This window comes from Tachysurus vachellii, chromosome 3 (genome assembly GCF_030014155.1).
Source record: "Tachysurus vachellii isolate PV-2020 chromosome 3, HZAU_Pvac_v1, whole genome shotgun sequence".
Taxonomy (NCBI): domain Eukaryota; kingdom Metazoa; phylum Chordata; class Actinopteri; order Siluriformes; family Bagridae; genus Tachysurus; species Tachysurus vachellii.
Window position 1 is genome coordinate 4,005,530 of NC_083462.1, and position 18,231 is coordinate 4,023,760.

The 18,231-nt window shown below is 37.1% G+C and overlaps 2 protein-coding genes across 4 annotated transcripts in view; both read right to left on the bottom strand.

Moving 5' to 3' along the window:
• Positions 1-18,231, bottom strand: part of LOC132842610 (uncharacterized) — a 104,579-nt gene that overhangs the window by 73,810 nt on the left and 12,538 nt on the right. The window lies entirely within an intron of this gene.
• LOC132842611 (uncharacterized) lies at positions 6,209-12,214 on the bottom strand. 3 transcript variants are annotated; one of them, XM_060865379.1, is made up of 8 exons: positions 12,007-12,214; positions 10,071-10,214; positions 9,648-9,803; positions 9,541-9,559; positions 8,581-8,731; positions 7,975-8,070; positions 7,697-7,780; positions 6,209-7,089 (listed from the first exon to the last, which is right to left on the bottom strand). In XM_060865379.1, the coding sequence occupies exons 2-8, from the start codon at positions 10,203-10,205 to the stop codon at positions 7,056-7,058; spliced, it is 675 nt and encodes a 224-aa protein (XP_060721362.1). In that variant the 5' UTR covers positions 10,206-10,214; positions 12,007-12,214; the 3' UTR covers positions 6,209-7,055. The 3 variants fall into 3 exon arrangements, with proteins under 3 accessions (XP_060721362.1, XP_060721363.1, XP_060721364.1); XM_060865380.1 differs by lacking the exon at positions 12,007-12,214 and adding an exon at positions 11,532-11,597; XM_060865381.1 differs by lacking the exon at positions 7,697-7,780.

The following is an 18,231-nucleotide window of genomic DNA, read 5'->3' on the forward strand; positions in this document are numbered from 1 at the left end:
CAGAAAAGTGATACTTTGGGAGATAGAAGATCCTGTAAGCCCTGAAGCAAACAGTCCTTCAAACTTATGTTCTTTATGTGTAAATTAAATTTAGTATGAAACTATGAATAATTGCAAGGGCTTTCTTCACAAGCAGTGGGCTGTGGAAAAGTACGAAGATGAATAAAATCTGAGGTTAAACTGCAGATGTGTCTTGTGTGATAGAACTCATGATAGAATTGATGTGAAGTCAGTAAGCTTATTGAAGTGAAATGGGCATATAACTGAATAGTATATTGCGAACATGGAACGATCAGGACAGGTATCTGAAGTTATAACTGTGTTAATGTAATGTGACACGAAACACCTGAGATCAGGACAGGTATCTGAAGTTATAACTGTGTTAATATAATGTGACACGAAACACCTGAGATCAGGACAGGTGTCTGAAGTTATAACTGTGTTAATGTAATGTGACACGAAACACCTGAGATCAGGACAGGTGTCTGAAGTTATAACTGTGTTAATGTAATGTGACACGAAACACCTGAGATCAGGACAGGTATCTGAAGTTATAACTGTGTTAATGTAATGTGACACGAAACACCTGAGATCAGGACAGGTGTCTGAAGTTATAACTGTGTTAATGTAATGTGACACGAAACACCTGAGATCAGGACAGGTATCTGAAGTTATAAGCGTGTTAATGTAATGTGACACGAAACACCTGAGATCAGGACAGGTGTCTGAAGTTATAACTGTGTTAATGTAATGTGACACGAAACACCTGAGATCAGGACAGGTGTCTGAAGTTATAACTGTGTTAATATAATGTGACACGAAACACCTGAGATCAGGACAGGTGTCTGAAGTTATAACTGTGTTAATGTAATGTGACACGAAACACCTGAGATCAGGACAGGTATCTGAAGTTATAACTGTGTTAATATAATGTGACACGAAACACCTGAGATCAGGACAGGTGTCTGAAGTTATAACTGTGTTAATGTAATGTGACACGAAACACCTGAGATCAGGACAGGTGTCTGAAGTTATAACTGTGTTAATGTAATGTGACACGAAACACCTGAGATCAGGACAGGTATCTGAAGTTATAACTGTGTTAATGTAATGTGACACGAAACACCTGAGATCAGGACAGGTGTCTGAAGTTATAACTGTGTTAATGTAATGTGACACGAAACACCTGAGATCAGGACAGGTATCTGAAGTTATAAGCGTGTTAATGTAATGTGACACGAAACACCTGAGATCAGGACAGGTGTCTGAAGTTATAACTGTGTTAATGTAATGTGACACGAAACACCTGAGATCAGGACAGGTGTCTGAAGTTATAACTGTGTTAATGTAATGTGACACGAAACACCTGAGATCAGGACAGGTATCTGAAGTTATAACTGTGTTAATGTAATGTGACACGAAACACCTGAGATCAGGACAGGTGTCTGAAGTTATAACTGTGTTAATGTAATGTGACACGAAACACCTGAGATCAGGACAGGTATCTGAAGTTATAAGCGTGTTAATGTAATGTGACACGAAACACCTGAGATCAGGACAGGTATCTGAAGTTATAAGCGTGTTAATGTAATGTGACACGAAACACCTGAGATCAGGACAGGTATCTGAAGTTATAACTGTGTTAATATAATGTGACACGAAACACCTGAGATCAGGACAGGTATCTGAAGTTATAACTGTGTTAATGTAATGTGACACGAAACACCTGAGATCAGGACAGGTGTCTGAAGTTATAACTGTGTTAATGTAATGTGACACGAAACACCTGAGATCAGGACAGGTGTCTGAAGTTATAACTGTGTTAATGTAATGTGACACGAAACACCTGAGATCAGGACAGGTATCTGAAGTTATAAGCGTGTTAATGTAATGTGACACAAAACACCTGAGATCAGGACAGGTATCTGAAGTTATAACTGTGTTAATGTAATGTGACACGAAACACCTGAGATCAGGACAGGTATCTGAAGTTATAAGCGTGTTAATGTAATGTGACACGAAACACCTGAGATCAGGACAGGTATCTGAAGTTATAAGCGTGTTAATGTAATGTGACATGAAACACCTGAGATCAGGACAGATATTTTATTGTAAGTATGAAGGTCACGAAACACTCGCGACTGCGGAAAGGTTATCTTAAGTTGTAACAGTATAAATATAATTTAAAAAAACACCCACCATCTCGGACAAGTAACGTTATCTGAAGCAATTTATGCAAACGGCTTTCCTCCCAAACTGCGCATGATCGTTGACATCTGCAGATTATCAAATAGGCCACGCCTCCCCGATGACGCAATATCCGTTACGCTGCCCTGAAATCCCTTCAAATAAGTGCCTGCCACACACACACACACACACACACACACACACTCATGCCCCAGAACACGGTTGCGTGGAAACACACACACAAACAAACAAACAAACACACACACACCCATGCCCCGGAACACGGTCGCGTGGGAAAAAATGAGATACTGATATAATCACACAATTTGTTGTGTTTTTCTGGACTGTCTTTTGCTTTGATTACAGCACCTATTCACTGTGCCATAGTTTTATTATCACATGTTCAAAGTTTTCACATTTATTTCCATTCAGAGTTGAAATAATTTCTCGCCAAGATCTTTCTCTGACGATGAAAGTAAAATGACCGCTGCGTAAAATCTCCTGAACGTCCCAAAGATTCAGACGGGTTAAAGTCTGGACTTTGTGGTGGTCAATGAAAATGATGTGAAAATGAAGTCTCATGCTCATGTGAACCTTTCTTAGATGTGAACAATATCTTATAATGTGCCTCAGAGGCATCAGGGAAGAAAAAAAGCCCGGTCATTCTGTATATTTAGAGTCAGGTGGCCTCAGACAATGATGGGTCATTTATCTGCCTCACGTCCCAGATGATAAACTTATTACTCTGGAATGGGGGAAATCTGGATTCATCAGACCTTTTCCCACTGCTCTAGAGTCCAATGTTTTTTATGTTGCCTAGTAAATTGAAGCCTTTTTCTTTCAGCTTTAGTGATAATAGACATTTACATTTACAGCATGTGGCAGACGCCCTTATCCAGAGCGACGTACATAAGTGCTTAAATCTCTAACATTGAATACATTAATGCTGGATCACTAAGTTACATACTTAAGATACCATGAGTTTAAAACATTTGTTCAGAGTTACAATGAAAAAGTGTCAAAGTTTTTTTTTTTTTAATGCAAAAGATAAGGAAAGAAGTGCTAGTTGAAGTGTTTCCTGAATAAGTAGGTCTTCAACCGCCGCTTGAAAATAGTCAGTGACTCAGCTGTGGGGCAGCTGCATTTTGGATCATTTGCAGAGGGCGGATTGCGTTCAGACCTGCCAGCAGTGCGTTGCGGTAATCCAGTCTAGAAATGACAAGAGACTGAACAAGTACCTGAGCAGCCTGTGTGGACAAAAATGTCCGAATCCTTCTAACGTTGTAGAGAAGAAACCGACATGAGCGAGTCACATTAGCAACATGAGAGGAAAAGGACAGTTGATTGTCCATGTTTACCCCAAGGTTGTGAGCTGTGGCTGAAGGGGAGATCAGATCGTTATGTAGGGATATAGCAAGATCATGACCTGGGGATGAGTCACCTGGGATGAACAGCAGTTCAGTTTTGCTAGGATTGAGCTTTAACTGGTGAGCAGTCATCCATGATGATATTTCTGCCAGACATGCTGAGATCTGGTCAGAAGCTGTGGCATCTGAGGGTGGGAAAGAGAAGATAAGTTGTGTATCATCAGCAGTGGTAAGAGAACCCATGTGAGGAAATAACTTCACCAAGAGATAATAGCTTTGTTAAGACTCAATCCCTCAAGTTCTCTTAACATTGTGTTTGTAATACTAAAAAACTCCAAAAACATATTACATAGGTGAGTTGAAGCTGGAACATTAGAGGGGCTGTGATTTTTAAGCAGCTTATTGATTATAAGTGAAACAGTTGTTGAAACCAGTAAAGTCCAGTAAACAGCGTTCAGAGATAAAAGCAGAATCCACATCACGATAAAATAAAAAGACACAAATTGTCTTCACTGGCTCATAGCAAAAGAAACTACTAAAAATAAACGGGAGAGAGGAGCAGCAGCCAAACGCACCAGCGTGCCTTTTCAACCGGAAATGTAGGCTTTATAGACGGTCTCTAAGTGAGACGCCGCTGAACCAGGAGTGTGTTTGACACAGGCCCGTCGCCAAAGGGGCAGTGGTCCGTCGCCAAAGGGGGCAGTGTGTTGTATATTGTAATGTATATTTTAATGAACGACACGAGACATGTGCTTTTGGTGTGCTTTCTTTTACTGACCTCCGCAACTGCCAGGCATATGCAATCAACAGAACATCAGTCCGACACACAAGTCAACTTAATCGAATACAGAGTGTCGAACCAAATCCACCACACAGTGGTCCGTCACCAAAGGGGCAGTGGTCCGTCACCAAAGGGGCAGTGGTCCGTCACCAAAGGGGCAGTGGCCCCTTCCCACCAATGTCAAAATCAAACACGCCATTGCCAAAGGGGCAGTGGCCCATCGCCAAGGGGGAAGTGGCCCGTCGCCAAAGGGGCAGTGGCCCATCGCCACATCGTTGAATAGAATATGATTGTCTTGTGTTTTTGTTTAAATATTGAACGCGGTCTGTTTTAATTATAATAAATACTGGTGAATGTCTGTTTCTCAGATCATAATAAAGTCTATGAAAATGAAATGTTCCCTATTCTGTATGTTCTGGATAAAGGAAATCCAATGACCATGTAAAACCCTGGTTTTTAGGATATCTAAAGATTTAAACTGGATACCTTCTTGTGCCTGTGATTGTGTAAGTGAACTGTTTTACTAATATACTAATCTACTATCCCAAGCCAGAGATCAGGAAGGAACTAAAATGTTAAACTGAGACCTTGGATCAGTATTCAGGCTTAAACCTGGTCTGTATAACCAGTATAATCAAACTTTTTATTTATTTATTTGGAGTTCAACCTTTCTTAAAGATCTTAAAATGCCAAATATTTACTCTTTCTAGTGCGAACTAAAACATCCAGATAAAAGTAACCTGGACATTTTTTCAGATTATCCTCCTGAATTAAATCAGGCTGATGCGCAGATACTCTGACTTTCTAGGAACAGCATGAACATGATCTCATGCTGCTGTTTCTTTATTAATATTAGTAATAGATCTCTTCATAAATATCATTAAAGGTATTAAAATAAAATAATACTATAAGTCTCAAAGTATACAAATTTCAAAGTAAATTCTACTTAAAAATACTTTTTGTCTATATGGAGTCTAGTATTTATACTTATCAATACTTTTTATTAGGCTATATACATTTTGTTATACATATTTAAACAGGTGGAATAAATAAAATGGAGAACATTTCCAAATCCACTGAATGCCCAAAGAACCACATACACAGGTCCTTCGATATAAAGCTCTCATTTTGAGGGTAAATTGATATTTAAAAAAAAAAAAAACACCAGATAAAACACATTTATTACATAGCACTGATTTTACAGCGTTTAGAAAGTCCCTGATGAAACATCTAAGATTTTTCACTTGCAACTTTCCAATCAGTAGATTAACACCTTAACCACTAGGCTACCCCTGTCCCTGCCTCACAGTGCACAAGAGGCCAAAGCGTCTCTTCAGAAATGCTCTTCATCAGTCTCCTTTGATCATAGCGCACTTTCTTAAACCTGTGTAATGAATGATTGATAACAAGGACCCACATTTCTGTTCTTGAAACATGGGACAGACTCTAAAAGTCACGCATGACCACCATCAGCTTTAAATGTACTTGTACTCTTAGAGGTTCACAAGGATACTGAACGTTGGATCATTTTGCTCAGTAAACAAATGTAAAAACTGTAATTCTTCTGTGTCTTGTGTTTAACTGCGTTCTCTGTATTGAGTTTCAGATGAAGCGTTTGATGAAGATCAGATCATATTTATCCAGAAACACAAACGTTCTAGCAGAACTAGAAAGGGAAAAGAAAACTGATTGGGGTTTTGTAGCTGCACTGCTGTCAGAGCTGCTGTTACAGAAAATTAATCAACACCTCCTGACCAATCAGAATCCAATCACTATGGAAGATGAACACTGCACTTTCATCCAGGACATGAAACGTTTCATAAACATTCACAGTATCAGCTTACATCTATAAAAGAAAGACAATCAAGCAGGATGGGTTTGTTTTTTTATTTAAAAATATGATAAAAATACAAGAGTAAAGTTTGGTCAGAATTACATTACACACAGTCCAGCCTGCCAGAGGAAAGAAAGAAGCAAAATATGTTCACTTGCTGTTTGATGAAAGCTTAAAATTCCTGATCATAATTGTGCTAAAAACATCACCACTACTCAGTGAAATTGATTCTAAAAAGAAATTCAGATTTCCAGATTATAAATTCTATTTTATTTACTGGGTTTGATTAAAACATCAGCAGCACGTTAATGATACATTCAGAGATTTAAAATGCTCCTTCATTTGTAAATGAATAAATAAATAAATCCACATATTTCTTAATGCCAGCATAAAATATTGTGAAGGAATATTAACAAAATAAATAAATATTCTTTAAATATCAATATAATCTCTATAACCATCTCTTATTCCTATTAGTAGTGAACAGGAATTATAATTTAAGTTACAGAATACAGATATTTGGCTCTGTAAATTTTAATTAACAGTACAAGATTAAGGAGCAGTTTATAAATACTGTAGTTACTTGACCAAAACTTGTATAAAATGCAGTTTTCACCCTTTTTTAATATCAGTGATGTTTTCTAACAGAATTATGAGCTTCACAAAATTACTACAAAGTCTGAAAAGTTGTGCATTGTAAGATTATTAAAAGATTTGTATAAAAACATTTAAAAACACTTTTGGCTTGAAATCTATTGTTTTACCTATTTGTTATCTGAAAAAAAGATAAAATAAAAAAAGAACTTCATGGAAAAGAGCATAAAAGTGCAGTGATAGAAAAGACAAGTGCAGGAAGGGCAGAGGCACTGAAGCTGAACTGTAATCCTCACTGACAGACAGAAAGCTCTGGAAACTCCTCCCTGATGGACAAAACAGTAAAGAAATCCAATAAATCAAGATAAAACATCTAAACTCTACACACACACACACACACACACACATATATCATTAACAGTGCAACATTAAAGTCTACAAAATGTATTTTTAATGGATGACTAACTTCTTATCTACATCCAGTTAATGACATTTAATAGATATTTATTATATATTAAAAGGTGATTTAAATATCAGCTATTTGTAATTTATTTATTTTGATTTAATTTCTTTTAGTTTAATCTCCATTACAGTAAGAATCAGTAAGGACACGGATACATTAGTGTTTTGTTCAGGAAAAATACAGTACTGTTTTCAGTAAAACTTCAAGCTAAGATAAAATGTACATAAATTTATGTAACAGACATTTATCAAGGAACAAATTAAATACAAAAATTAAAAAAAAACAAAAAACTGGCTAACAATCGTCTGTACAAGTCGTCTGATCAGAGACACTAATCAGTTATGACAATAATCGACAGTGATACCTGTAATAATTTACTTCCAATATATACAGTGATACTGGTTTCTATCAGTGGTGTTTATCTACATACAGGTTAAAGGTATTTATATAAACACCAGTAAAACTCTTACACTGAAACAACGTCGTTCGAGCATCTACATTTCTTCATCCCGTCATTTTCATAGCCGTTCATGTTCACCGTAACACAATCCCCGCTAACACACACACACACACACACTTATTAGATTACACTTATTAGATAAGTTAAGAAGTCTTGATTTGTCACAAACATTACTGCACAGGGAAATTCTTTCTTGACATATTCCATCCTTGGGTTTGGGTCATTAATCCATCACCATGAAGGTTGGATCAGAACGACTGGATGCAGTAATTTAGCTTTAGCACTTACTTGTTTTGGTTGCTTGGTAATGCTTGCTGATCTAGCATCGACATCCTCCCAGCATCACCATTCTGATCAACACTCACAGCATGGTCATGGTTTGAGCTAACAAACAAACACAAATAAGAATGATTAATCTCTAAATGGAGGAGTAAAAGTAAACAGTGTGGATTACGAAATTGTGGATTTGCATGTTGAAATAAAAAAAGAAATGCCCAAACGAAGTACAGACAATGAGAGTGAAGCTGCTCTGGTCTGAGGTTTTAAATTCACACATGGACGCACGCGCACATTTTTTTCTGAACACATTTTTCCCCCCAATGATGGTTCACCACTATTCTTTATTTAATGACCTTAAACCCACTTTTAATAGCTTCATTAATCTCCGTGGTTGTTTTCTTTACTTGACCTTTCTGAAACAGAGGTCTTCCCACATGGTTGTCTAAGAAATTTTGCCTTGTAAATGAATTTTAAATGGAATTTCAGAACAATTTACAATTTCAGAACACTTTGTAGGTCAATAAAGTAAAAACCAACCATCTAACATAAGCATCAGACAGCAGAGTAAAGTATTACAAGTTCCCTTAGTTAGCTATAAAGGTGATGCGGATTTACCCTGATCTGTGTTCCCAGAACAGCACTCCAATCCCAATGATGAAGATAATGGTGATGATGATGGGGATCGCGATGGTGATGAGTTTGATGATGGTGGTGTTGGTGGAGTTGGCGGTGATGGTGGAGTTGGTAGCGTTGGGGATGTCAGTGACTTTTAAAACAAAAAGCAAAGCACATAAAGACACACAGTTAACACGTCAGTAAAACAAAAGGTTTACAGGTTGCTCTGACCGCTGCACATTTCTCATCCTATCTGAACATCCTGTCTGTATCTGATGATGAGAAACTAGTTCCAGACTAGAAACTGACCTCTAGACTGGACTATTGTAATGCATTACTAGGTGGTTGTCCTGCATCTTTAATAAATAGGCTACAGTTAGTCCAAAATGCAGCTGCCAGAGTTCTCACTAGGACAAGAAAGTATGACCATATAACCCCAATTTTATCATCTCTACACTGGCTACCTGTTAAGTTTAGAATTGATTACAAACTGCTGCTACTTATGTACAAGGCTCTTAATGGTTTAGCTCCCATGTATCTAACTACTCTTCTAACACGTTACAATCCTTCACGCTCTCTGAGATCACAAAACTCAGGACTTCTGGTAGTTCACGGTATATTAAAATCCACTAAAGGCGGTAGAGAGTTTTCTTATTTAGCTCCTAAACTCTGGAATAGTCTTCCTGATAGTGTTCTGGGCTCAGACACACTTTCCCAAATTAAATGTAGATTAAAATGCACACACAGACAGACAGTGGACGGACACACACACACACACACACACACAGATGCACGCACGCACACGAGCGTGTGCGCACACACACACACACACACACACACGCGCAGACACAGACGCACACACACACAGGCACGTGTACACACACACAGATGCACGCACACAAAGACACAGACACACATGCGCACACACACGAACAGACACAAACAGAGATTATTACATACCTCGGTAAAGGTGTTGAAACTGCAAAATATAAAGATAGTTATGATTAAATCATTCTTAAAAGAAACAGAATTTTAAACCTTATAGAAGCAGAAATAAAAATATAAACCTTTTGATTCGATCCATGACACGTCACATCATGGAGAAGCTCGATGCATTCGGTGATTGTGATGCTTTTCTTGCTCACATCAACAACCAGTTTACTTTGGTTTCCATGAAGTTGTCCATCTGACAAAAACTCCAACTCCGATCCATCACCTGGAGCCTAATGACAGCATTCATTCATTAAGAGAGTGCAGCATCGTTTCCCTTCTCACTCACTATGAATAAATACATCATGCAATATGTCTTTACTGGACCATCTGTAAATATAAATCATCTGCACCATCTTTCAATATTTCAAGAGATTATAAAGTAATAAACTTGTGAAGATTTATGACAAGATCAGTGTTATTTGGTCACATTGGTCAGTCCTACTCAGGACTTTGCTGCAGTGCTGCTGAACTTACAGAAGGTTTTCATGTGGTCTCACCTTCCTGTACCAGGCTTTCTCACAGTCCGGGTCTTGAAGAACAGCAGACGGTATGTTAGAGGACACTTTATAAATGTAACCTTTTCCAGAAAAAATAGCTTGACAGATCAAGTTGATGATGATGATATCCGTCATTATACAAATCTGGGGAAGAGAAAAGTTAACAATGAGGAATAAGAGTTCAATAGATTGTATAAATATAAACTCGTCTCTATGTTTGTTGTGTATGATGTTAAGACTGTTATTTAACTACATTTCCCATAATGCACTCTGTTACATGTGTTTCCGGATATATGTGATATTTGAAATCACCAAAACAAACACGCCCGTAACCCAAATGGGTGTCACCCCTGTTTGATAGCTCCGCCCCCACACATACAGTAACCCAGGCAACTATTACGGCTGAACCTGTTGGGGCAGCTGACCGAGGGTATTTTTTTATCAGTAAATGAACACAATGAGTAATACTATGTTAATACAAATGTGTTTTTGTAGTACTGTGTGTTGTACCGTGAAAGGTTTAGCTCCTTTTCACACGGAAGACCTTCAGTTCTCTCCAGCTGGAAAGCTGATCCTATATTAACACGTCCTACTTCTTTCCTTATCTTAAGCAATTTTTTTTTCGCTTTACGTTTTCATCCACCATGTCAATGTTTCAATCGCTTTATGCTAATGTGACACGTGCGGACTGAACACTCCGTATAGACAAGACACGCCCCTTTATGCTAATGTCACACATGTGCACTTGAACACTCCGCCGCATATAGACAAGACACGCCCCTTTATGCTAATGTCGCACATGTGCACTTGAACACTCCGCCGCATATAGACAAGACACGCCCCTTTATGCTAATGTCACACGTGCACTGAACACTCCGCCGGATATAGACAAGACACGCCCCTTTATGCTAATGTCACACGTGCACTGAACACTCCGCCGCATATAGACAAGACACGCCCCTTTCTGCTAATGTCACATGTGCACTGAACACTCAGCCGCATATAGACAAGACACGCCCCTTTATGCTAATGTCACACGTGCACTGAACACTCAGCCGCATATAGACAAGACACGCCCCTTTCTGCTAATGTCACACGTGCACTGAACACTCCGCCGCATATAGACAAGACACGCCCCTTTCTGCTCATTTGTTACACGTTTGTTTTGTTTGTCGGCGCGACTCAGTTTTCTGAAGCATTTCTCAAACAACGTGCACGTCACCTTTAACTTGATTAATAAACCTGATATGAAATCGAAGGCTCTAGGCTATTAGCATCGCATCCCATGCTAATAGGCGCTAGGCTATTAGCATCGCAGCCTAAGTATTATTAGCTTGCTTGAAGAAGAATTGTATAAATATAAACTATCTAAATTTGCTAAAGCAGCAATAGGAATGTACAATAGTTTAAAAATCAGCCTCCTGTAGCGTGACATTTATTTAAAACAAAATCTAGACTTACTGTAATCCTCGACACCCTACCGTGTGCTTGTCTCTCTCACATGAAACTGGGGCGTGTGGTTTCTTACCGGTGTTAATAACTTCAGAGAGACAGATCTGGTCAAAATGAGGAAATTTACTCAGGAGGAACCCGCAGCAAAAGATACACACATTTTACAGGACTAACTACAACTAACATTCTTCTTCTTTGCTGTATTTAAACCAAGTCAAACGGCAATAGATCGCCCTCTACAGGTTCATCAACTATAGCTCAGTCTATAACGTTTACAGTTAAGAGCTTTATTTATAAAATTGGTTACCGCTGTGTGTCTAAAAGCTGCGCCCTTAATATTTAAGGTCTGTCGGATAAACATTTGTCTGGATTAATAACCACAATGTATTATAACAATACGTGCAGCCTTGAACCAATCCCGCTAATAAATTACGTTTTTAGATGTTTATTTGCTCTAAAAACAGCAACACATATAATTAATTACCTTGGAGAGAGATTATCCTCCTGAATCAAACTGCGCAGCTTGTTTTTCCTCTTTAACTTTACATTTCATTTGGTTTTCCTCGTCAGGTTTAGAATCCACAAAGTAACCCATTACTCTGTTATCGTTTACCGAAATTACCCTCATTGTTGTCCTTATTATGTCCACGGCCTAAGAAACTGCCTGAAAAGATGGCGTCTGACCAGAAGGATGTTACACGTAACCGTCTATCATGTGACGTGTGGGTGTGCGTGAGTGTGTGTGTGTGTGTGTGTGTGAGAGAGAGAGAGAGAGAGAGAGAGAGAGAGAGAGAGAGTGGGTGGGTGTGTGTGTGTGTGTGTGAGAGAGAGAGAGAGAGAGAGAGAGAGAGAGTGTGTGTGTGTGTGTGTGTGTGTGTGTGTGTGTGTGTGTGTGAGAGAGAGAGAGAGAGAGAGAGAGAGAGACAGAGAGCGTGTGTGTGTGTCTCTGTGTGTAAAACAGCATGGGCTGCTTGTTTCAGGGACACACCGATATGCAGCATCGCCAGGTTTTAACATCTGGAAATCAGTATCAGTATGTGACGGAGGGATGGTTGTGGGCCTGGGACACTATCACTGATTAACCTCCTATTATTTGTATATAATTATAATTAACCTAATTTAATTGGCTGGAACATAAAGCCCTGCTGCATCATAGAGTCGACTCTGTAGAGGTGATAATGTACATAACTAGACCTAAATACATAACGTGCAGTGTGATCTCTACATACATTAATGAAGCTAAAGGAAACACACACCAACACTACAATGTGTAAGTACTGAATCCAAGAGCTATTCTGACTTTTTTCAGTCCCTCTAAAATGTTTTAACATCAAATCGTTCACAAATTAACATATATAATTGTCTTGTCTAAAGAGACAATTGTCTCATGTTTATACAACTGATCTTTAAGGGCCTTGTTCAGGAGCCCAACAGTGGCAGCTTGCTGGACCTGGGATAGAACTCACAACCTTCTGATTGGTTGATCAACACCTTAACCACATGATTATAAACGTGTATTAATAAAAATCTGTGTCAATCATAAAGCAGTCACATTCCAATACAGTAGTTTATTTGTTCTGATAGTATTTATTGTATTATTGTTTATTCACTTCTCTTTTAAATAAAGTTTGTGTCCCTATAAATCTATCAGTATTCTGTATCCCCACCGGTGTCTGAACAGAACTAGTACAGTTAGGTCTTGTGTTATTAAAGTTAATACAAAGGCTGGTATGTAACACAGAACAAAACAAGAAACAAATCAGAGGCGGTTTTGCTTTGCTCTCTAAACTACTGTTAAACTGGGACATAGGAGTCAGTTTAATACAAACACACAAAGTCCTGGACATGTTCCACTCAGAGACACTAAATAAGGAGGGAGCTGGAATCATGTAACACCAACCAACATTAAAACATCTGATACTAAACGTTCTGTACTTCAGAACATGGATATAATTCAAATTATTTAGCAGATAAAATGTTACTGACCTTAGTTCAGTGGACATGAGAATAAAACGCTGCATCTCTGCGCACTAATAAACGAGAAGGGGGGGGAGGGGAATTCCTAGACAGGCATATATATATATATATATATATCCTCTATCCTCTATATTTCTCCATCACGTGATGGCAGAAGCATTAAAAGAATGTTTGTTAATAATTTAACAAAGTAAACCTGGTGGTGAAACACAACAAATGTTAATAATGTTAATGTAAATAATTTAACAACTGAAACACAACAAATGTTCTTACTTGTGAAATCACTTTTAAAAAATTCGCCTTAAACACCTGGATGGAAATTGTGTATGTTTAAATGGTGTACTGGCGCCATCTGCTGGACAATTTAATCAAACTGCATTATAGATTTAAAGCACTTTTTTTAAAACGTGATTTAGAGTCGATTCTCACGTTTCTATTGATAAAACCCTTAAAGATCAAGTGGTGTTTTTAGACGTGAGGAAAAACTATAAACTACAACAATCAACATAATTTGAATAATATAATATATTATATATACAATATATAATAATATATATTAAATTGAATATATTTATATCCTCTGCTCACAGGATTATTTCTTGCACCATTCTGTGTAAACTCTAGAAGACTGTTGTGTTTGCTGGTTCAAATGAGTCATTTGGGAGCCGAAAAGATTGTTTCTTATTGGTCACTGGGTTGAAAAGGGTTTTACGATTAAATGCAGTTCACAGAGAGATAAAACAGGCAAAAATATCATTTTATTTATAATTCCTCACACAATTCAATAATACCACTTACACATAGAGTTTTATAAAAGAGTCTGTAAAAGCCTGTATTCATTTAAAATATACACACCGAACTGTCTAAAGCACTTCATTTGGTGGAGTCGTTTGCAACGGATCGATTCATCGATTGACTCATCACCAAATGAAGTGCTTTAGATAATCAATTGATTGAGATTCAATCCCTTGATTAAAAGGATAAATCTATGTTTTGTAGCTGCACTGCTGTCTGCTGCTGTTACAGAAAATCTCCTGAACAATCAGAATCCAGCAGCACTGTGGAATAAAACAAGGTGAACACTGCACTTTCATCCAGGACACAAAAGGTTTCAAACACTTTCATTATCAGTTACATCTATAAAAGAAAGACAATCAAGTAGGTTGTTTTTATATTTGTACATTTTAATAAGAAACACAGAAAACAGTAAAGTGTGTGTACAGATTAATGCTTTAAATACTCTGACTTTCTAGGAACAGCATGAAGCTGTTTAAAGTCCCTCCTACAATGATAGAGATCTTTATTTTAGATTTATTTTATTTTAGATTTATTTTATTTTAGATTTTTATTTCTTTATTTGTTTCTTTATTTATATTAATAATAAATCTCTTCAGAAATATCATTAAAGGTATTAAAATAAAATAATACTATAAGTCTAATATAAGTATAATACTGTATTGTAAGTATATAAATTTTAATCAAAGTAAATTCTACTTAAACATATTTTTGTCTATATGTAATCTAGTATTTATACTTTAGTAATAATGTTTATTAGGCTATATACATTTTGTTATATATATTTAAACAGGTGGAATAAATAAAATGGAGAACATTTCCAAAACCATTGAATACACAAAGAACCACATACACAGGTCCTTCGATATAAAGCTCTCATTTTGAGGGTAAATTGTTATTTAAAAAATAAAAACACCAGATAAAACACATTTATTACATAGCACTGATTTTACAGCGTTCAGAAAGTCCCTGATGAAACAGGTATAAAAGACACACTGTACAGAACACAAAGATGAGCTTAAGTCTCTTTATCTAGTCATGATTTATCTAATCTGATTTTATAATCCATATTCTGGGAGTTGTAGGTTTTCATCAACCACTAACATACACACGGGTGAGATGTAACTAGGTGAACTGATCTTGTGAAAAAAATCAGCACACTATTCCCAAAGATATTTGTGGAAATGTCATTTAAAACCTACATTTATTTCTTTGATTACTAACATGGGACTGAGCCACTATAGAGCCTTAGAGTATTTTCATTTTAAACACTCACTTGTTTAAAAGGTTTTTACTTTATTTCCTGAATAAAATGGTCAAAGTAAGATGTGTAATATATTCCAAAAACTAAAGTAAATTAATATCATGCAGGTTGTTTAAAGCATTTAATATTAAAATAAATATAGTAAATTAATTTTATACAAAGTATTAAAATAAAAATATTTCACCTTTAATGATATATTGGTTTTATTTTCTGAATGTTCTAATGTAATATTGTACATGTTCTTCTTATATAAAAAATAATACTGAAATGTTATTCCTGGGGTTCCTACAAGGTACAGTATGTAACCCATAATGTAATTCACTGGAGTGATTTTTTCTGGAAGGCCGCTCCTTAGGAGATTAACTCTGGTGCTGAATTTACCTTTACAGCATTAGGCAGGTGCGTTTATCCAGAGCGACTTACAATTTTATCTCATTTTATACAAATTTGTGGCCTTGCTCAGGGACCCAGCATTGGAAGATTTTTCACTTGCAACTTTCCAATCAGTAGATTAACACCTTAACCACTAGGCTACCCCTGTCCCTGCCTCACAGTGCACAAGAGGCCAAAGCGTCTCTTCAGAAATGCTCTTCATCAGTCTCCTTTGTTCATAGCGCACTTTCTTAAACCTGTGTAATGAATGATTGATAACAAGGACCCACATTTCTGTTCTTGAAACATGGGACAGACTCTAAAAGTCACGCATGACCACCATCAGCTTTAAATGTACTTGTACTCTTAGAGGTTCACAAGGATACTGAACGTTGGATCATTTTGCTCAGTAAACCAATGTAAAAACTGTAATTCTTCTGTGTCTTGTGTTTAACTGCGTTCTCTGTATTGAGTTTCAGATGAAGCGTTTGATGAAGATCAGATCATATTTATCCAGAAACACAAACGTTCTAGCAGAACTAGAAAGGGAAAAGAAAAGTGATTGGGGTTTTGTAGCTGCACTGCTGTCAGAGCTGCTGTTACAGAAAATTAATCAACACCTCCTGACCAATCAGAATCCAATCACTATGGAAGATGAACACTGCACTTTCATCCAGGACATGAAACGTTTCATAAACATTCACAGTATCAGCTTACATCTATAAAAGAAAGACAATCAAGCAGGATGGGTTTGTTTTTTTATTTAAAAAGATGATAAAAAATACAAGAGTAAAGTTTGGTCAGAATTAAATTAAAGCTTGGTCAGAATTACATTACACACAGTCCAGCCTGCCAGAGGAAAGAAAGAAGCAAAATATGTTCACTTGCTGATTGATGAAAGCTTAAAATTCCTGATCATAATTGTGCTAAAAACATCACCACTACTCAGTGAAATTGATTCTAAAAAGAAATTCAGATTTCCAGATTATAAATTCTATTTTATTTACTGGGTTGGATTAAAACATCAGCAGCACGTTAATGATACATTCAGAGATTTAAAATGCTCCTTCATTTGTAAATGAATAAATAAATAAATCCACATATTTCTTAATGCCAGCATAAAATATTGTGAAGGAATATTAACAAAATAAATAAATATTCTTTAAATATCAGTATAATCTCTATAATAATCTCATTCCTATTAGTAGTGAACAGGAATTATAATTTAAGTTACAGAATACAGATATTTGGTTCTACAGGGCTGTCAAGTGTCACACATTGAGAGTGACAGTCACGCATTTCAGTCTTTTGTCACGTTCTCCCGCCACACATCGTATTTCTCACGCAGAAAAACTTTTTGACTATTTATCATATATTTAATAAGCCGCAGCGCCCAAAATGTATCAGTCCAATCTGCTAAACATTTAAAATATATGTCACTCTTGCCCATCTTCAAAACTTGAGAGCCCTGCTTCTGCTTTACAGTACAAGATTAAGGGGCAGTTTAAAAAATACTGTAGTTACTTGACCAACACTTGTATAAAATGCAGTTTTCACAGAATTATGAGCTTCACAAAATTGCTACAAAGTCTGAAAAGTTGTGCAATGTAAGATTAAAGGTGGGGTCTCCGTTGTTTGAAATCCAATGTTGACATTTGAAATCACCAAAACAAACACACCCCTAACCCAAATGGGTCCCACCCCTGTATTGATAGCTCCGCCCCCACACATACACCAGACAAGTATAACCCAATTATAACCAAGACAAGTATTATGGCGGAACCTGCTGGGGCAGCTGACCGAGGGGATATTTATCAATAAATGAACACAATGAGTAATAATAATAATAAATATAGCTGCAAGCAGCGATGACGGGCCTTCGCACGTTTGTTCATCGCTATACGGTGCCTTCCAGAAAACAATGCACGGTGGGCAAGTGCATCAAGTGGGTAAATATCAGTGGACTATTTTATGTTGTTACTGACCCATTTGGGGACTGTAGGTAAATGAAACCCCACATTTTAGACAAACGGGGGCGCTAGTGAGCCACTTAAGAGACACACCTTTGTCTGACCTTTTTGTCCACACTTAACAGCCGACAAATGTGATGTATGTGTCAAATTTCAAGTTAATCTAAGCACGCCAAAAGACTTAAATATGCCTGAAAAAGAAAGTAAAGTTTGACACGTTACCATGAGAACAGTGTTTGAGATATCAAAAATCCGTTCGCAATTTCGCATCTGCAATATCTCTGCACCATGTTGGCCAAGTCTGGTCTCAATTGCATGAATCCCCTAGGAG